At 40.7% G+C, this 21,909-nt stretch overlaps 2 protein-coding genes across 6 annotated transcripts in view; one reads left to right on the plus strand and one right to left on the minus strand.

The window, feature by feature from the left end:
* The window catches only part of apaf1 (apoptotic peptidase activating factor 1), a 49,491-nt gene extending 48,169 nt beyond the window's left edge, over nt 1–1,322 (plus strand). For both annotated transcript variants that reach the window (XM_085768991.1, XM_085768993.1), the window contains one exon: nt 24–1,322. In XM_085768991.1, coding sequence (XP_085625117.1) covers nt 24–170 — 147 coding nt within the window. In that variant the 3' untranslated portion in view covers nt 171–1,322. The remainder of the gene's footprint in view (nt 1–23) is intronic.
* A 17,552-nt stretch (nt 1,323–18,874) lies between these two features.
* The window catches only part of anks1b (ankyrin repeat and sterile alpha motif domain containing 1B), a 223,172-nt gene continuing 220,137 nt past the window's right edge, over nt 18,875–21,909 (minus strand). For 3 of the 4 annotated variants that reach the window (XM_085769577.1, XM_085769576.1, XM_085769578.1), the window contains 2 exons: nt 21,423–21,514; nt 18,875–20,247 (listed from right to left, as the gene is read on the minus strand). In XM_085769577.1, coding sequence (XP_085625703.1) covers nt 20,199–20,247; nt 21,423–21,514 — 141 coding nt within the window. In that variant the 3' untranslated portion in view covers nt 18,875–20,198. The remainder of the gene's footprint in view (nt 20,248–21,422; nt 21,515–21,909) is intronic. The other variant, XM_085769579.1, reaches the window with a different exon arrangement.

Genomic DNA, 21,909 nt, shown 5'->3' on the forward strand with positions numbered 1-21,909 from the left:
TCTGTCTTTTTTTTCATATGCAGTGGTGGGACGTGGAGAAAGGTGAGGCCCTGCAGACCTTCTACCCAACGGGCAGCACTTTGAAGAAAATCCACGTGTCCTCCGACTTCTCCACCTTCGTCACCATCGACAGCATCGGCATCCTGTACATCCTCCAGAGGGTGGTGTGATCACGATACGGCCACGACAGGAGTCCAAAGACCACCAAAAAAAAAAAACTATCCAACCAGACACTACTTTTTCTAAACTACCGTGTCACTAAAACTGGACATGTCTGCAGACCAGCCCGTTAAGGACACGTTACTGTACGTGAGACGGTTTAACTGTAAAGCTGCAGCATCCCGGGGACTCACACACACACACTGAGATGTGCAGCTTCTTTTTTTTTCCCGCAATGCACTCTCTCTACATTCGAGGCTAACACTAGCCGACAGCGTTATTATATCAGAGCATTTAAATTTCTGTGGGGTCAAGTGACTCCCCTAACTCAACTTTACCACTTCATACCAGCTTTAAATGGAAACTGCTTCAGTGACGATCAACTGCTGGGAGTGTAGATGAAATGTGAAACTAGGTTGAAACTGTGTATGAAGACAGTCGATGCAAATACATGCACTTTGCATTAAAAAAGCAACTTGTCTACTTATAAAAGGAGCCAACAATCGTATTAATCAGGTCTTCTCAAGTAGATCTTTAAAACACTCAAACTGTATGAAGAGGTAAATACCAATGGACTGTGTGATCTTTGCATTAAGTCAGATGTGAATAAATAATAAATGTTAGTAATAAATCCATATTGCATTAGGGTTGAACATTATTGCATGTGACGTGAGAGGTTTTCCACTCCACTGTTTTGTAATCGATATGAGCTGCCGTGCACGTCCACCCATCTGTTTGGAGCCGGGAAGTGCATTCGACTCATCTGTGCTGTGATGTTTCTTGAACATTCACCTTTCCGTACTTTTCTTTGTGTGTAATTCATCAATGTCTGATTTGAACCATTGTTGGTACAAACTGATCTGAGCCTTTTTATTTTCGCTGTGGCCTTTAGCCTGAAGATACAGTACTGTGGTTGTCATAGGGGGCTGTGTATGTTTTCTGTAAATGGGTTATGCTTTTCCAGTCCACCAGCATAGATGGAACGTCTGGTGCACTTTGATGAGCATTAAAAATTGATAGCATGATTAAGTTTTAATCAGTACGCGTTTAAAATTGAGTCCAAAATCTTTTGAAAGCCTGTGAGTCTTTTTTTAATATATCCAAACTATTTGTACTTTTGAACCTAGATCAAAGGTAAATATTTTCTATTAAAAAGACAAAAATCACACCATGTGATTTATTATTTATAATCGGATTTCTACTTGCTCATGTTAAAAGGCACCTTTTGTGCTTCACTAATTGCTTCATTTTTCTTTTTTGTATCAGTTTTTTTTTAATTGTACCACTTTCTACATATTTTATCTGCACAATGGCAGACTACTGAGCCTTTTTCTATTCAGAGCACTTTGAAGCCGGAGTTACAATCTTTTATGAAGCTTTTGCAAATGTGGCTTTGTTTAGAAAATTAAAAAATGGATTTTACTTGGATTGGACAATATAGATACAGAGACTTTTCCCCTTCCTCGTGCTGTAATCTATCACACCTATTCACTGCAGGGTTGATACAGTCTCTAGTTCCAGTAGGAGTAATAAAGCACATGAGGATATTTCTGAACAATGCTGTTTACATTTTCACACTGTGCTCTTCCTGATAGGTGCTTTTGCCCGACTTCCTTCCTGTGTGGAGGTATCTGTTGAAACTTAATTGTCTGCTCAGGATGTATTGATACTGTTTACGGTGTGGTGCAATGTTTGTAATTGATTAAATTACATATGACTATGAAGTATTGTTGTGTGCTGTTTCATTTCTATGATGAAGCCGTTGCAACCTATGCATTGCAAGCATCGTCTCTCATCTTCCTCCAGTGTTGGTTTTAAATGTCCACTCCACACTGAATCTCACTGACGCCCTTCCTGTCCTGCATCACCTCCAGGTTTTGCCCCAAATGTCACCCAGTGACTGAAGGCCCTGAAGGCACTTGCTCACACCTGCAGTGAAGTGACTGCAGACTGTTGTCCAGGTTCAATAACCTATTGATCAGAATAAAAACAGTTTTTTTTCCCCCACATTCACATTGAGCATAAATTATTTTCAGAACAGCTGCACTGACATTTTAAGTAGAGAAATGCAAATGTAAGAAATACCATGTTATTGTATTGTGATTGGATATAATATTGGTCACAGTTCAATGGCTGCAAAAATTAACAAGATAAAACTCCTTGTACTTTTTATTTTCATCTTAATTTAATTATTGTCCTAATAAAAGAAACTTTGTGTAGAGGGTGCATTTATCTGAAAGGAAAGGTTTGTAGCAGGTTTGTAGGCTTATAAAAAGAAAAATGGCGGATAAACAGCTTCCTCCTGCTTTTCCTCCCCCGAACACTGCGCGGCACTGTTGCTAAGACACGGTTACTATGGCGCCAGCTTCAGGCTAGTAGCAGCTCTGGCTAGTAGCTAACGTCACCTAGCCGGCTGAAGAAACTGTCCCACTTTTAGGAAAAATTAATAGACTGTATGGAAAAATTCAAGCGACGTATGAAGAGCTGACATAAGAGACAACAAACTAAAGAAGAAAGTGAAAGCACATCGTTTTAGGACAACTCGTTGGCGGAGAAATTAAGGTTAGCTAAAGTTACTGCTATTTAGTTATTTAAAGCGACACTAGCTCATTGGCGCTCACCTGTTTGCACTAATATGTTACTTGGACAAACTACAATGAATAACCTCAAAACCAACACACACCAAGAGGAGCGATACCTTTTATTGTACATCTGGGGATTTGGACAATGTTGGACGTTTCTGCACAGAGGAGGGCCAAAAAAAACAACAACACCTCTTTTAAAGGTAGGACTGCTTGCTGTACTAATCAATATTTATTGCTGGTTTAACGTTAACTGCTAAGATAACACAAACAGACTGGCAGGACTTGCAGTGTTATTATTATACCCTGGTCCAGTTTTGATAAATGTGTCATTTTTTTCTGGTAAATTACCAGAGAAAGACACCAGCAGGGCGAGTGATTGAGTTGCTGAGCCTCTACTGATGTTTTTTCTGCAGCTGACTCTAATTATTGGACTAATTAAATCCTGTATTGATGCAGGTGTTCATGGCTGAAGCATTCCCTGTATGCAGCACAAATACCTAATATTAATAGACGTAGGCTGTGTATACACTAGACATCTGATATTTGTGTGGTTTTGTTGGCAAACTGTATGAATTCTTTATAGGGTGCCAGGATTGAGAGGTTAGATCCCACCAGGCCTCTTTGGCCTCTGATTTGTTTATCCGTTGTTGCTTAAAACAAACGCAATGCAGAGAAGAAGTGGACACTAGATGCCTGTTTATTTCTGTGTATGTCTGTAAAGATAGACTGTGTGCAGTTGCATAAAACAAAGTAAACAACATTGGAGATGCCAAAAACAGGTAGGCTACATATTTGCCCCTCTTATTAGGGAAATGATTGATAATTGATTGATCAAAAACAGTTGCTGATAAATTTCCAGATGAGTGACTAACTCATGCTTACACTAGTTGAAAGTAAGATTGCGAACATCTGTGTTTTTGTCAGTCACCCTGTTTTCCATTTTAAGGAACATTTGTAATTAGTAGAAATGTTCAGTTTCATGTATTGTTAACAGCATATGTGTAAATCTTGATGTCAGATATTTTTGCTTTACACTTACTATATGTAATTTGATGTTGTAATAACTAAGTCATGGCTGTCAAAAGATCCAGGAGATGTCACTGGTGCTGACAGAATATGACTAGCCTCTTGAAATTAGACACGACAGGTGCAGATCATATCCCGTACGTGTGTGTACTGTGCATGAATTATATATATCCTATATGCTGCATAATGACATCACGCCACTAATTTACACATGCGTTTAGTTTTGGGTACAGTCTGTGCTGCAGTGATGACACGAGATGTTCACAGGCACTGAGGCAACGTAGCTAATGTATCTGTAACACATGTCACATCCATCTGTCTGACTTTGAGGAAACTTGAATGCCGGGGTCCAATTCTCCTAACCTAGTCATGTGTAAAAGCAATGACTGATAATAAAGCTGTAGTGGGATTCATCAGTGCTTAATTAATTAGATTTCCATGTGATGACAGACAGGTGTGGAGGGCTAACAGGGATGTAACCATGACTGTCAGTCCTTACCATCTCCTACTGAAGCATGTATAGTATCAGTAGCATGTGTTTATGAGCTTGGGCTGGCTGTAATTTTAGTTATAAATTTTGCATTTGTAGTTGTTAATTCCCAGAATTAGCTACTAGCCTACTGATCTATCTACTATGACAGAGTATTAGACCACATTGAGTAAAAAAGGAATTCTTCGAAGACTTCGAGAATAAAGTAATAGTTGTACGGGACAAATGTCATAATTTTAGAAGGAAAAAGTCAATATTACAAGAAAAAAGTCATAATTTTACGAGAATAAAGTCATAATACTATGAGAAAAAAGTCATAATTTTACAAGAAAAAGTCATAGCCTAATATTTTAATCTGTTGTTTTAGAGAAGGAAAGTTGTTAAATTGAGGGCTGTGGAGCATTTCGTGAAGTTGTACTAAAGTATAGGTTTCACAAACAAGGAGTCACTTGCTAACGTCTGTGAAGGTTTTGTAAGTTTTAATACTGAGCTCTTACGATTTGAAATTTGCCCTCCCTGGCATTGCAACATCTACAAAAACCGTGTAGCAGCGGGCAGGAAAGTACTCGGCAAACAACCTTCTTTGATAAAATGATTTGCTGTCATGGGAAATGACCTCAACTGCAGTTTCAGACGTCTCAAGTATAACTCACATCTTAAATTTTGTTGAGCTCTTTAACAGCTCGGTGTCTCCTCCTGCTCCTAGCTTTCAGACGTGTGTCTTACATAATTGAATCCCTCCTGTGAGAAAACACTGCTCCTAGAAAACAAGAAATATGAGAAAACATCCAGAGTGAAGGTGCTGTCAGTGGCAAGTGAAAGTATGTGAACCCTTTGGCATCACCTGCTTTTCTGCATTTAAATGTGATCTGACCTTCATTGAAGTCAGAAGTATAGACGAGCGCAGAGTCCTTAAGCCAATAAGCAAACCTCAGCATCATTTTACAATGGTGTTGAACCAATCAAACGCGTCTCTGTTGCTCTGTACCCTGATGGTGCAGAATAAAGCTTCCAAAAACATTCAACCTTTACTGAGATCTTCCCTGGGTAAAATATAGCTGCTATGACCTCATCGCATGGTTTTCATCTCGAGGACCAGCTCTGAATACTCGCCGTAAATCTGTCCTTTGTGTAAATTTAGAATAATGGTGTGTGCTCCGGCTCGCACAACAACAGGCCTGTGTTATCTGGCCAAAACAGGACGACATTAACTACTTATCCTCTGACAGTAAACTTGAAACCATTTGTCTCGGGGTCTTTAGACATTTCTGGGCGCTGCAGAGCACCATGGCTGCCAGTCAGATTTGGGAACCGGTCCAATCATGGTGCATGGTGCAAGACTTGAGCAGCCATATGACATACTAATGCAATGTTGCCAGCTGTCTAACAGACTTCAGTACTTGCTATTTATACACTTGTTTAGTGGCTGATGTAAAGGCAGCCTGCTTCGCTCCCTGCTGCATAAGCCTATTTACCAGGTTGTATACGCTCAGCTGGGTCTGAACTGGATGTTTTCAGGATTTGAAACGGAAAGAGAAAAAAAAGTGATTGTGTCAAATTTAGGGTGTTGTCTTTCATAGGTGGCGGATTGGATGTCTGCTGCAGGTTTTAGTCATGTTCCAGCTGCGATTACACACATTTGCATAAGCGCAAAGAAAGCTTAGCTGTCTTTTTTTTTTTTTTACTGCATAGTTCGCCACGGGCCTAAGCGAGGAAAGCATGAGCATCTTAAATTGTTGCTGATCTCATCTTTTACACATTCCCACCTGTGCAGACGGCCTTGCCAAGTTCAGATAATTAGCTATGATCCTTTTGCCTTCAAGTGACAGTTAAACATATCTGATCCTTTCAGCCCTTTAAGGTGGGATTAGTTCCCAGTATCTGGTTTGGTTTGGAGCAGCCAATTCACCAGGCATCTTTGCGTAACAACATCCCTCATGTGGCTTTTTACAAATGAAAAAACAGAGAAATTTTCAATTCCACAACTTTTTTCTTGTTATTTTTCCATCGGCATGTGAATTTACACGGCCTGCGGTCTCCACAGGAACGGTGTGAAGTTTTTAAAGTCTTGGTTGAGGTGTGCGCTAACCTCATTAATTCGACTCCGCTGCTTAATTAATCTTTGCCTGCTGCTGAAGTAATTACAGCTATCTGGCTGTCTGAGTGTCTACACACCACTGACACCACCTTCTTCCACCCTTGGCTCCAGGAGTTCCCTCTCGCAGGCCTTGATTTGTGTCATGATAAGCAGTTTTTTCACAGCAGCATACTGTATCCAGATCAGATTCTTCAGACATTGTCCAGAGTTGCCCGTTCACATGCAGAACACATAGATTGACTGACCGGAAATACATGTGTTTTGAGCAGAGTGTTTTAAGCAGGATAGAGGTGGAGAAGCAAAATGTACGCTGCAGAAATCACAGTGTTTACATTTCTTGAATATAAGTCTGATGATTTCCATGAATTATTTATTATTATTATTATTATTAATTATTTAGATTGCAAAATGCACCCTGGGTAGCAGTATCTGCTTTAAAAAGTTATCTAAGATGTAAAGTTCAGGGGCCTATAATCCTAATTAGCCTGATTTAGCAGCAGTGTCTGTCTGGAAGTGTAGGCTAATGCGAGGCTGACATTTAAACCTTTATAGTTTCTCAGTCAGAGGTTCCCAGTTGCACGTGGCCTCCTGGGATATTAGAAAAGGTTCTGTTTCAAAAGAACTAAGCTCCCCTCTGGCTTTCTGTCTGCTGTCTAAGACTTTCATTTTGTTTTCATTCTCCCTCTGCTCTTTTTCCCTGGTCCTCCTCCTCTTCTTTCTTCTCATTTATTTTTCACTTTACTGAGTTTCATGCTGGTGGCAATGCAATATTGCAATTGTGCATGCAGATTTTCAAGTAACACTTTGAGACACACACATGCACACTCTGAAAAACAGCCTGAATGCAGTCACAGTTGTTCATTGTGTGTGTGTGAGAGGCACATTTTAAGTGTCACCTTGTGTTTGGAGGGTGGGAGTGTGTGTGATGGAGTGCAGCATGGAGGAGATGGAAATTAAATCTGCGCTGCAATATGGCTGCAAATAATAACTGACTTTTGATTAGTTTTTCAACGAATTAATGAAGCTGCAGTATGTGCTAGTTTTTTTTCCTTAGTGTCAACAAATCACATAACAAACCAGTATTTGTCCAGAGCCTTGAACAATTTCTGACCTCCCGACCCCCCTCTTTGGCGAGCAGCCCACTGAACACAATACAGGTCTGTAGCGCCACATTGTGTAATAACGTCGCATTATGTAATAATGTAATACATTTTCACCTCAAGATGTAATAACGCCACATTTTGTAATAATCTGCCACATTTTCAAATAACATTTTTGAACGCAATGTGTAATAATTTGTTACATAATGCACCAAATTGTTAAATTTTCTTCATAAAAAAGTGCAACATTATGAATACACTAAATATTAAAAATGTAGAAGTTTTTACTTTTTTTTTTAACATACAAAATAACTTTAATTACCGCACACATACACACAAAAGGTACTGAAAACATGAACCATTGTATACCGGTCTGAAATTACCCCTCCTTAATATTAGCCATGGCAGATTTATTTCTAAAATCTTTTTAAAGTTGCTACTGTAAGTTTGAGAAGAGAGGAAGCTGAATGGACCAGGCTGCGGAAAAACTGAAAAAGTCTTCCATCGTCCACCACCGCGTGTTGATGTGTTGCTGCGTGAGTGTGTCTCTACCTGCTCTCAGGTCTGGTGGTGACGGCTGCCAACAATAGCAACCACACTGATTACAGGTCTCTCTGTGCTGCCAGCCCTCGTACCCAACTCGACACACACCAGAGTGTCGTCCCTCTGCTCTTTGACCATTAGATCTCTGACACCCCCCTCGTCTGCTGGGTCGCAGTAGCATCATTCCCCTGTGTCTTTTGGCCGTGTTTTACTGTTACATCCTCACCCCATGTGGATGTGTCTCTCTGTGTGTTTGTGTGTCGGTGTGTGTGCTGTTTCTCCTGACCTTGGCCAAACATTGGTTCCTGTTCCTGTCAGCTGTTGGCTCAGCTGCGCGCCACCTTTATTGCTTTCCCTCTTCGAGCCAGAAGGCCCAGAGCCAGAACTCGTTCCACGTTGGTCCGTTTCCCATTTCTCCTTCATCGTTTCACCTTCCCTCACCCACCTGCCCAGATGGTTTGGACTGATGTGGTAGAAAACACAACTGTGGCTGCTACGTCACATCACACAGAGTTATAGGACTGAGAAATGGTAAAAAAAAATCAACAACCTCTAATTAATGCTGTGTGTGAACTAGTTAGGATGTGGGATTGAGAAGTGAAGTGGAAACTGAAATGCAAGAGCAGATGCTGTGGTCACCCGTTGTCTCACCTCGTCCTGTCGCTCACCCGGTCTGGCCAGCAGCACCCACGCAGAAACACCACGGGAAACGGGGGGAGAGGAAGAGGTGGCCTACCTTCTCTTCATCCGTCCAGCTGGACGACGTCAGTGAATGAAATAGATTATGTTCATAACATAATTAGGAATATAATGTAAATTCAGACCTACAGCTTACTCAGTTAATTGAATAAAAAACAGGATCTCATCTATTTTGATTATTGGTTTATTTTCAACCTTATTGTTTTGAGGCTTTGGAGTATTGATTTGACCAAAACCGACTTTATAACTTAAGAACATTGTGGCATTGATTGATTAACAGATGAATCTAGAAACTATTTTGCAGATTTATTGATATGAGACCAGGAGCGTCTCATGACAGATGAAGTTTTATTTTGATCATAAAATACCTACTGCAGGATTACAAGCAAAAACCTGGCAATACAGACCGGAGAAAAACAAAACAACTGTTGTGCACTGAAGCGTTTTTACAAAATATATTGAGACTATAAAATAATACAAATAAAATCTTCTTTCGTGTCGGTGTAAATTAATTCACTTGTTTGTTCAGTCCCATTAAAACCTGTTGTTGGCTGTGAATGTTGGATGAGGTGTTGTGCTATGAAAGCAGCAGTGGAGAGACATTTGCAGGAACTTCTGCCTCCCAAAACAGTCTCTCCAGCCAGTTGACCACCCTGTAATCACATAGTGACATGTTTTTGAAGCAGACAATCAAACTGTCTCGCTTGACAACTCATTTGTCCCCATTGTATCGCTGCTGCCTCTTTAATCACACACTTGACTGTCACTCACCCAGCCACAATATGCCACCAAATGTACTTCAGCTCAGATATGCTGAAGAATTATGAGTCTGAAATCATCCAAACTTCCAAACTTTCATACAGCTCCCCACGGATCAACACCAAACACACACACGCACACACTTAAGACTAATTCAGACAAAGCTTTATGCTTGAAGCTAGTTTTGCACCTATGAACAAGATTCATCGAAAACATCAAAAGTGCAGGCCACCAAAAGTTCAGCAGCAGTTTTTTAAAAGCCTCTTAAGGCTCAGTGGAGCGACAGTCAGTTTTATCTTACCAGCATTATGACTGGAATATGCATATTGTGTACTGATCAGATTATAAGGTCCCATGATGCTTTTCCTAATGTTTTACAGCATGTGTGTCGTCTTAGGGAAAAGCCGAACAAAACTGCATTTTAATATAAAATCCTAGTTTTTTAAGCTCTTCGTCATAGTTATATAAAGAGCTCTGAGTGGGACGGATAAAAACATCTTATTCCTGAGTCTCTGAAGTCATTATTAGGAGAAATTGAAGTGTGAGCTAGAGTTGGGTTGAATTAGGACTCACTCGAAATACAACATATGAACAAAATGCTCTCCATGCACGATTAAGTAAAATAAATTAAGTCTATGAAATCCAAATGAAGCCTAACCTTGAGCTGGAAGTTGTTGTTGTCTTTCCTACGTCCCCATTGTCTTCAAACATCTGTTACAGACCGAACATACTAGTGTTATTATTGAAAGAAAGCCTTTTCCACAAATATCCTCTCAATATAAAATCTTTCATAGTAATACGTCTTACACTGTGTACAGGAACATCTCAATAAATTTGAACATCATGGAAAAGTCAATTTGCAGTAGTTCAAGTCAGATAGCCCCAATACTTTTCAGAAGGCCAACATTTCCATTTTGAAAACGCTTTTTTAAATTGGTCTTTGCCTGTATAAATGTTGGGTTTTTCAGTCTGGAGTCAATCTCATATGGTCGTGGGACATTTAATTCATCTTATTCAGAAGGCCAGAGTCGGTGGAGCCAATCTTCTGCTCATGCAGCCATAAGAGACTGTCATTGGAGCGACTCCACTCACTGTGGGCACAGTGGCAGCTTTCAGCATTGTTTCTGATGAATGCAGCAGCGACACACATTGTAGTTCATACTGAAATCTCTTTACTTGACTTCTGGAAGGTGAAACTTCCCGGTCTCTCTCGGTGGAGCTGCTCGTCGTGTCTGTGGGTGTTGTTGCAGACCAGAGTCTTGTTTATGGAGCTTTAGGGGCGCTGCTGTCTGAGGTTGTTTTGTTCAGGGCAGATTTACACTCCAGGCTTCTTGAGTTTTATGTCATATTGTTGCTGGCCTACAGAGTCTCTGTGCACCTCACTACACTGCATACAGTGCAAGCTGTTTATGGTGCTGCTGAGTTGTGTTTAGAGATTCTTTACAGTACTGTATGTATTTTATAACATACTGTATATCAGCCCATGTCAGAAAGTGGAAGGCATTTGTGTATTTCACACATATTAATATTAATACTGATGCAGTACCTGAGTTTTAGCACTGACACCACAACAATACTTTCTTAGTGCCTTATTTTTAAGGTAACAAACATAACCATTTTACAAACCAATCTCACACGTAACACCAAATTTAAATGATGTGTGTACACAACCAGCTCTACAAGTCTTTGTCTAAACATAAAGACTCAAAAACAAGCTAAATTTAAAGAAAATTACTTGTTTTCACAATTAATCACAGTATTAAACGCCACAATTAATTAACCATAAAGATTCAAATACTGTCACTTTCCATAAAACAAGGTTATATCAGACCCATATTGGTAGATGTTGCATCAAAGTAAAAGGTAAATGCATAGATACTGGTCCATTTACCTAACATCATTTAAACGTTAGCGTGTCATTTGTAATTAAAAGAACAATAAAAATACACTTAAACATTTGGTGTAGATAGATGACAATTAATGACTTGAATATTTCAAACATTTCCCCTGGGGGGTTAATAATTGGTCCTATATTAATAGATTCTTAAATATTTAGTGGAAAATAATTAGTAATGTAATTATATTTTGGCTGTATTTGATTTTACACATTTATAGTGTTGTGAAATTAATTAATGCATAATAATCGTGATAATCGTACTACCGTGATTATTTCTCTGACAGTAATTTATAATCATGACATCCCTAGATTGGAGCATTTTAAACATGTTTCTTTCTCTTTTTTTTTTTTTTACAAGCCATTATTGTATCAACTTGTGCCAGAGCTCTTGCACCATTTAGCTTTAAACGTTGGTTGTCCCAAACAATTAGTGCTGCTGCTCCTGAGCTCAAATGAAGGCAGACAGATCTGGAGCAGAGCGACTGCAGCTGGCCGATGAGCTGTGTGGGCTTGTAGCCTGCGTAGCCTCAGGAAGCTGCTGTGTCTGTGTCTGCACTTTATCCGCTTATCTTTCATGTGCTTTTTTTTTTTTTTTTTTTTTTTAACATTTGTTCATTCATCTGTAGCAAAAAGACAAAAAACTCAGACTTGGGAGGATTGATATGAGTGGAAAGTGGGTGATGTCATAGAGAGTGAAGATGGTTGGATGACTCTGTTCTGAAACAACCGTCTATGCCCATTCAGTCTGAATCAATAGCTGCCACTGATGTTGGGACCTTTTTGCTGTAAAGGAATAGTTCATCATTTTGTTGAGAAAGTTTTTAAAACCTGGCCTCTGGCATAAAGTTGTTGTACCGTTCTCTATCAACCAACATGTCATGTCTTGTTTGTGTTTATCAGGTTTGTATAATCTGTAGGTTTAGATTGAGTTTCGTTCTCACACTGAAAACCACCACACCCACCTTTACTGTAATAAGGACGGAGCATGAAACTTCCCATAAAACCACAATTGTTTCTGCTTGTGCACAGTTGAAGAGAATACGATGATTGATTAGTTTGAAAGGCGTTGGTTGGTTCAGACTTTGGCTCCAGCTCAACACTCAACATGCAAACACAGGAGAAAGAAAGTGCTCACCATGTATTTCCCAAAAAGGATAAAAAGGGAGCAGTTATATAGGAAGATGTGTGTTAAGTAAAGTGTAAAGTCTGCTGCAGTTTTGCTTTTTAATTGAGACTTCAAAGATGAGTGGTTTTAAAATATTTATATATTCAAACATCTATTCTAATGTGGCTTAAGTTTTACTCTTCTTCCCTCAGTATTAAGACTTGTATCCTGGTTTTCTTAATTCTCCGGTGTGTAAAAGATGAGTTTGTGATCTCTCTCTGCGTTGCTGATTCTTGTGTACTGTTTGCAAAGGTGACATAAGCAGCTTTTTGTGCGGCGGCTCGGCTTCATGTCATCTCCGTTGACTGCTGGAAGACGACTTGCCATGAGCCTGCAGCGTCGCGTCGCCCCAGCTTTAGCTGCTCTGGGAGCAGACGTCAAGCTCAGCTCAGATGTGCCGGCCAGCCAGAGCCAGTCAGCTCTTATCGCCGTCATGCCAGTTGTATTTTTTTTGTGTTCTCCGGGGTAAAATCAACACGCAGCTCCCCCACATGCTTTTTAACACCACCTACCTCACATGAAAAACCATCTCCTCTCTGCATTCAGACGCACAAAATGTAGCAAATTGTCATTATGTAAAAGACGTCCTCTGAGGCCTTTCGCAGCTCTGTCAGATCTCATTCTGCCGTAGCACTTTAACCAGCATCATTATCCTCTGCCCGCTCAGCTCCCCGAGCACAAACCAAGCAAACAAACAAACACAGCTTTCAATGCTATTTGATGCCGGCTTTCTGTACTAACGCCCAAATTCAGTGAATATGTACAAACTTGACGCACATCTTAGCTGATCAGCAGTTTCCACCGTCACCGACCTCAGACTCGACTCTATTTGGACTGATTCTCTTTGTGCTGGTTGTTACGTAAACCGTCATTCAATCCAAGGTTGTTGGCTGTCAATGTATACAGTATCTATGCAAATTCAAATAAACACAAACCCCCATAAGTAGATTCAGTATCTTTTAACGATTGTGTCGATATTTATTTCACTAGATAAACTTTGAGCCCGTCCAGACGGAAACGGCTTTAATGAATCCACATAAGTTTTTTATCGTTTCGGTGTATCATGCAGATGGAAACAGCGTTTTTCAGGGCATGAAAACAGGTCACAGAGTGGGAAAACCTGAAAACGCCACCCCAGCGTGGATCTTTTGGGAAATGATGATGTCATACCCCCCCACCGCTCTAACCTGTAACCTGAGCCACACGTTGGATGTTACAGTCTTTGACGTAACGTAACAACAACAACAGCAGCCGACTACTGTCAGGTTTCCTAAATCATCATTGATCGTCACATTTGCACTGACACGACTCCCAGTCAACATTTAATCGACTTATAATGTTTGGAGTGTGAATAGAGTGGGGGAAATTTCTGTCTTCTCTGTTTTTGGTGTTAATGTGTGGCAGCGTTACTCCACACAGGCCTGGAGTACGAACGACAGCGTTTTGAGTCGGTTTCAGTGGAGATATTTCTTGAAACGATACCGTGTTTACGGAGATTTCTTTCTAAACGAACAAGACATAGATCATTTTATGGTGAAGCTCGGTTTTCGTGTGGATAAGGCCTAATTATACAAGAAAAAACTATAATCTGTATTCCTCTCTGTGTCTGAATCTGGTTGATTTGTGTCAGTGAAAATCATCAGCCGTTTTCAGGTGCTTAACGTAATAACGCCATGATGGTGCAATTTGTTGCAAGAGTTGGTGACGAGTAGCTGTTGAAGTGCGAGTGCTCTATTACACAGAGATGCTTCAGGTGATGAAGCTATTTTGAGGTGTCGTTTCTGTCTTTGTTGTATTTCCCACAGCCCTCGAAACAGGCAGTAACAATCTAAGAGTGTGTTTCCTTTTAGTTTAGAGGAAAGTGCAGGATTGTTTTGTCCGAGCGCTTTTCCTTTTTTATACCTGACAGAGATAAAAATCAGCCAGTTAACTGTGAATGTGTTTGCTCAAGTGCTTGTGTCCATAACAGAGAGAGAGGGAGAGAGAGTCTTTATATTTTGGCCAACTCACCTCTCTGTGTCCAGCTTTATCAGGTTGCACATTGTGAGCCAAGACCAGCAGGGTGTGTGTGTATGTGTGTGGGTGGGTGGGAGTGTACTTTACCTTTTTGTTCCAGTCTTTTGCAGAGGCAGTGCAGTTTATTCCTCTATCACCCACTTTCCAGTCTGTTTTCCACGTTGGACTCTTTCACAGCATTATTATGGTAATATAATATAATATATAAGTTGCTGTTGCACAACATCTGCCAGGTGCAAAATAAAAACATGTTTTTGCTCAGCCAGATATTTACCAAACGCAGCAAATTGTCTTTATGTAAATCTGTTTTTCAGTGCCCCCCTCCACATTTCTTGGCCGGGGATGTGTATTAGAGCGTTTAATTGTGGATTTAGCTGTGTACACAGGATAAACAGTGCATCTGAATCTAAATGTGATCACAGACCCAAATGAGATCACGAGCTCGCTGCTCTCTGGTTGTCACTGCCCCTATTGAACGAGTGCCAGATATCATTATTACTGTTACATGAGCATTTTTTTTTTCCCTTTTCCCCACATCGTCGTCTCATTTAGCCGGTAGCCGTGGGCAGTCCACGCCATCTGGAAGTTGCGGCCCTCACCTCCCTCCTGCTCCCGCCATCACAGACACAGACGGTGAAACAAAAAGCATGTTCTCTTCACTGTCTTCCACTACAAATCTAATTAGTGTCTGTTAACAAACTATCATCTGGCCATTATCAGTTTATTTTCTTTTTCATGTTGCAGTAAAATCTGCAGTGGCCCCTCTTGTGTATTCTTGTTGTCCAACATTATTCTCTCCCCCTCTCTGTGCTTTGTTAAGTCCTTGCGCCTCCACCTCTGCCAGCGCTAGAAATAAAAACCGGGCTGTTGGAGCTTTGGGAAGCCTAAATACAGCAGCCACCGGACCACTCCTCACTTGTGGTCTAATCTCCTACAAATAATGTCTTGAATTACCTCCCACTCTCGCTCTCCTGCAGCGCTCGGCTCTTTCCAAACAATAAAATTTTCTGTCGCCACCGCAGCCTTTTCTCCTCCCATCAGTGAAAACAGTGGTGGTTTCGTTTCCGTCGGCTGCAGATTGTAACTGTCCGACCTGCAAACGGATTCAGAGCCTTTTCATTCAGTGGTTTATGGCTCATGACAAATGCTTGTTCAGCCTTTCCAATGCTCAGTGTAAATGTCACTCCACTGTAGTTTAATAGACACTCAACCACAGGCGCTCATCCTTACTGCCACACATTAGATTTTTTTTTAATACATTTTTATAAGGCTTGGTGAAAGACGGCGTGTAAAAAGCACTGCCAGGGTTGTAAATCCTGCAGTAACATTAGAGACTAACCTGTCTGAACCTGGAGCATCTTCTACTTTACTTACACTGACATCATCATGGATGTTGATTTAATGTCGGCCTAACAATTTTATCAAACAGCTCTGAGTCCATTGGTCTAATTAAGTTTAGCTGGTAAAACTGTCAGTTGTAAATAACTTAGAAACTCAGATATTTAGATAATTAACCTTTTGTTGACAGAGAAAGCAGAGCAGCAGCCAAGAAATGAAATGTTGATTAAATATTTATCTGACACAATGAAATAATAAGTCGTTGCTGCTTTTCTACCATGTTTTTTACAAGCTCCAATTAGTGAAGGTCCTTATGCTAAACTGTTAGATTGGTAAATTTATAAATATTGGTGTAAAGATACAGATTAACAGGGGGATCATGTTGAATTTAAGTGACTTGATCAGGCCTGTTTCTCGGTCTTGTTGAATTAGAAAATCCAGCTACAGTGTGTGGTCTTCATAAAAGTAAAGTTTAGAGCTGCAAGGTTTAGTTGATAAATCTGTACGTTGATTACATTTGATGGTTTCAGCTCCTCAGGAATTTGATTTTTCTGTTTTCCTGTCGTTTTAAAGTTGTGTTGAACTGAATACCTCTGGGTTTTACAGTAAATGTGTATCTGATCAGATTTTTCCTAAACAGAAACATGACTCACACAGAACCGCTTCAGATCACAACTCTACTCTGCCTCTTAAGTTTACATCATAAATACAGTTCTGACAACTTCATATGATATAAAATTACTGTAGCAACCCCTGTTGACCTGATACATTGCTGCTGTAGATCCTTTTAAAACTGAAACAGCGAACACGGTTGTGTTTACTTCCTGGCTAGAGGTTCTGTCAGTCAAACCCGGGCGGGCCATGTGGTGGGAGCAGCCAGAGGGGCTCCAGCTCCTAAAACGCTGCCAGCCTCCTCCTCATGTTTGCTTCATCAAACCCTACATCGCCTCTAAGCTTTGTTTGATAGTTTTTCCATTGCACAAACACTTCTATTCACTTGGCTCATGTTTGTTAATGACTGATTAAATGTTCATATGTGAGCTCTCATCTAAAGTTTAAACCCCTTCAATATTTCATCCGTACATTCGTGTGAGCGAAAACTTGTGCTGCACCTTTCAGTCATGTTTGAGAAAGAGATGTAATGTCAAATGATAAGAAATAAATAACAGTCTTTTATTTTTTTGAGGTTCAGAATCGGTTAGGAATCAAGCACAAAGCTCAACGCTGCATCTGAACTAAAGCGCCTGGAGAACTGAAACATGCTCAACCAGCTGAGAAGTGAACTCACAGTGTTGTTGTTGTCGCTTTAGTTACTTTAATTTATGCGTCCCGTTGGCAGAGGTTTGTGGATATCCAGACACACTAGTAAAATCCCTTCAGTCAATAAACGGGCGGTTGTGTATTTGCTCTCTTTACCGTGGCCGTGTCAATGTATGTTTGTGTTTTTTTCTCTCCCTACAAACATCATATAGAGGCTGATGGGGTCAAACTGTGCAGGGATTTGATTTGGTCACCATGGAAACTAGCGAGACCACAGCCCGGTTTGTCATTACTTACGATGAGTGCGGGAAAAAAAGTGTCAGTGGATTTTGTGTGAACGCCAGAGGGAGGTCGGTGATTGACCAAATGGGAAGGCAGCGAACTGCTGACCCGGTGGAGACCTCGCTCCGTCTGGGTCGATGCGCTCTGAGCTCTGGGCTGTAGCGTCCAAGTCGGACTTCCTGTGTTAGTCCTGAACAGGTTTCCCCTCTGGTCTGATCGACTACTTGTGGTCAGTTATAAGTCGTTTGATTTTACATTGTGTAGATTGCTGTATTATTATTTAAATGACTGTCATTTTACTTTAGAAAACTCATCTGGGAAAATGAGAAACGGTAGCAGTATCATCATTTATGGCCTGAGAACATAGGAGAAGAGTTAACAGGTTGAAATGATGTCACCTAACCAGAGTGGAGGTGGGAGCCTCACTTACAAATTCAGGACAGACAGAACTACTGCATAACAGGTGACATTAAAAAGAAAATCTTCAGATTCATTCTTTTAGACCTAAAATATTAGGAAACTAGAGCCCCAGGTTGAATTTGCCTGGAATTGTCCTTTCAGTCCTCACAACTTCTGATTCCCATCATCTCCACAGCTTCTCTCCAGTGGTTTCACAACAATTTTCACTTCCATTTGTGTGTCACTAATGACTTTGACGTGATTGCCCTGTGACCTCAATAACTCTCACAACCTGAGGGTGTGAATCGCACCCAGGGGTCTGATGAGAGCGAAGAAACAACTTCAAGGGAAGGAGAGTGAGAGGGGAAGAAGCTGAGCTCAACGCCCTGCAGATTTATTAACCAGGATGAAGCCGAGTGTTTATTCTTCAATGTTAGATTCTTTAACTACCTTCTTGTCTCTGTCTTGATGTTAAGGTGATGTCCAAGGAGATGGGTCGGTCTGTCAGTGAATGAAGGGCGAGCTCTGGAGTCACTGCCGTCGCAGCCAGGTGTGTGACACTCACTACAACTTTACATACACGGTTAGTTTGACATCATTACTTTTAGCTTCGTAGTTTTTGTAGAGTTATCTATACGTTAGTTCAACACAATTGTTAAAGACAGCGACAGTAACTAAAAACATAATACTAGTTCAAACTATCTGGCAGACTAAGCTAGATACAATTTGACCATTAGAAAACAGTCATCAGACATATTGAGGACATTTTCTGTTGTCAGACTGAGTGGGAAATGTTTTATAATAATATAATGATAATAAATTGACAAAATAATTAGCTCAGATAATTATTGTTGCAGTTGACTGCCTTCCTTTCTTTGAAGTTGACATGTTCCCAGACTCCTGCAATTACTTAAGCAAGTACAACATGACGGAGAAAAGTACAAAAACAAGACAAGTTATTACAAACTAATGATCCATTCAAGGTTGCTTAGATTCCCTAAATAACTGTAGTGTGATGTAGTGGCTGAGAAAAAGAAAATAACTTATGACAGCTTTAATTCAAGGATAAATAATGGTTGTACAAGTCATATTTTATTCCATGTGCTTTACAAGGATATAAATAATGGCCAAAATTACAAAAATCAGTGTGCTGGAAGCCCAAGCCTATGTACATTAGTTGGTCAGCAGTGATGTCACCAAATAACCCATTTCAGTTTTCACTCAAAATACAATCTCTACACTCTACCACTTGTTATTTATCTTTTATTTCTTTTAAATGTCCAACTTTTATTTTGGTACCTTGTTTCCAGTGCCACGTACTGCAAATCCTTTATTCTTTTCTCTTTTACATTACATGTATGAACAATGAGTTGGCAAAATATCTATGTACATTTTATAATTGGATAATGTCTCATCCAAATAATACAGTAATACTGCGTTTAAAATAGTACATCTGCTAGATAAGAGTAGAGCCCCATGAGAAATGATGGAGGGTTGACCTGACAAGAGTTAGCGAGCCACCTGCAACATTCACACTCTCTCTGTGTGTAAGTATGATCATCATCTAGTTTGAGATATTTTTTTTTAAAGGATGGCCATCATTCTCAAAGCCCAAGGTTTTCATCTCAGCATGTCATAGAAAAATAATGTAACATTAAGACAACAGTAGACAAGAATTGCACAAGAATAATCATAATCATCATGGTAATATAATACTCTCATATTAAACATTAAAATGTCGGGCAATACGAATAGAATACTTCTTTTTTTTTTTTTTTTTTTAAACATCAGATGCAGTTTTTTTTGTTCACATAGGTTCATCATCCGTCATGACACACATCAGGAGTCAATAGGACACACCTGTTGCAGCTTAAGCGTGTTACAGCTAGTCCAATCACATGTCACACGCTTGTGCATATATCTCTGTATTATTTTCTGACTTCAAAGAAAGAAAATAAAAAGAAAAGACCAAAAAGAGCCAGCCAGACGTCCTCGAACCCATTGCCCATTTCCAACACTGACACATGCCCAGTGGTGCCTTTTTAGCGAGCCCATTGTCTGTTAACCGTTAGATGCCCTGTAACCTCCCATCTGGCTGCATAAAACAGATCCTGCTGTAGTTGCAGAAAGTTGAGGCTGCTTTCAAACAAAGTACATTCAGAGCAGACCGTCGTCTGTCAAGATGCAGTCCTGTTAGTGTGTATGTGTGTGTGTGTGTGTTGGTCCAATGTTTACTGTGTCAAGCATCATGTGGATGAATGGTGTTAATTTTTTTTTTTGTAGTCAACCTTAAACACTGTGGAGTGGCATCCATGTTTGTAGTCCTTTGTAGTCCTTTTTGCATTGTTTTGCATGTGTGACAAGGTCCGTGTTTAGGGCTGGCTACATTCTTTGCATTCCACAGTAATAGACATGAGCGTCCGGCATTGCCCTGCAATGAGATGACATCACTTATCGAGAGAGCCCTCACACCCCGCCTCTCCACCGGCCCCCCTGCTCAGCAAATCCAAAATGGCCACCATGCGTCTCACAAGCCACATGCTAAAAAACCTTTTACATACAAGTTGTTCTTCCCCCAAAATAAAATCAGGTTTATGGCCAGAAAAAACTCCATGTTGTTACTTAAAATAACTTGGAACATATACACACACGTGCTGAAAAAAATCACCTACTTCTTCCTGTGTCACAGGTCAAGTTTAAAGTTATTTGTCAAAGAAATTCACAAGTTGTTGTTTTTTTAGTACTTTCAAAAAAATAATCTGATATATAAAGAATCAAAAAGTTGAAATACATTCTAGTAGCCTGCTGGATGAACCAGTTTGAGTCAAAGTTAGACTGTGCTACATCACCTCTCCTCTTTGATTAAAAAATGTTTAAAAAGTCTGAACTCCTTTCCTCCGGTTGTCGTGATTGGACAACAGCCCTCAGCATCGTCAGCTCCCACACTGGGCTCAGCAGACAGCTAAAACACTGTTACGGCTCTTAGCAGTGCTCTGGTTTTTAAAATCTCATTCAAGTTGTCAGGGGGACAAGCTGGACAGAGGGGCTGAAATGTAGAGCGAAGCGAGGGACGGAGGCAGGTGGAGGATAAAAAGAAGGAGAGAGAGACGAAGCCAAACGGTTGCACCCATCACCAGGAAACAAAAAAAAAGCAGAACAACCAAACTGGTTGACCGCTAAACTGACCGACAGACAGGAAGTAGAAAACAAAAACGGAGCTGACCATTCCCCCTACAGGTGGAGACAGAAATGCACCACAGACCTGGGTTCAAAGGCCATGCGCCGGCCGGCCCAGCAGGCAGGATGGGGCCCGGGCCAGAGAGACGAGGGGAGGGGGGCAGAAACGAAAAAAAAAGAGAAGAAGAGACAAGGAGAGAGAAGAGAGACAGCGCAGCGCCAAATGTCATCATGCAGTGGACAGGCTCGGCTAACGGGGGCGGGGCGGGATGTTTTGTTTTTTATTTTTCAGCCGGTGAGGTGACGCGGCGGCGTGCGTCGCTTGAGCCCAACTCCGGGGCGGGGCCCCGGTACAGGGAAACCTCTGAAAGGCACACACACACAGGAGTGGACAAGGCGGGTGTATGTTAGAAAATAGTGGTCTCGTACTTGGTGTTGACTCCTCTCTTGGCCTCCTGACCCGGCTCCACAATCCACGGCACGTTGGCGTGGCCCTTCTGGTCCATGGATGGTTGCTCCATCTGTCACAGGAAGAGATGGCGAAGGAGGGAAAACAGAAAACAGAGAGAGAGAGAGAGAGAGAGGTGGGACTGTGAGACACATTATTTTCAGTGACCAGAATATTAATACTTAGAAAAGTCTACTTATTATTGCATTGGTTCTGCACTTTTTCACACCAAACAATTCATGACATATTTTGAACGCCAGCGGCTTTTTCCAGTTTTTTTTGGAAATGGACACTTTGCACACCTCAGTGGCCAATTTTCTGATAGAGTTTCATGCTCATAAAGTCAGTGATGCAGCGAGCGGAGGATGTGATGCTTACAGAGGAATATAAAGAGGAGATGAGATACAGATGAGGAGGCAGAGCTGAGAACATGAACCAAATCTCAGATCCCACTGGTCCTGTACGACT

Source organism: Trachurus japonicus, chromosome 23, assembly GCF_045865225.1.
Source record: "Trachurus japonicus isolate A0001 chromosome 23, Traja_1.0".
NCBI classification, from domain to species: domain Eukaryota; kingdom Metazoa; phylum Chordata; class Actinopteri; order Carangiformes; family Carangidae; genus Trachurus; species Trachurus japonicus.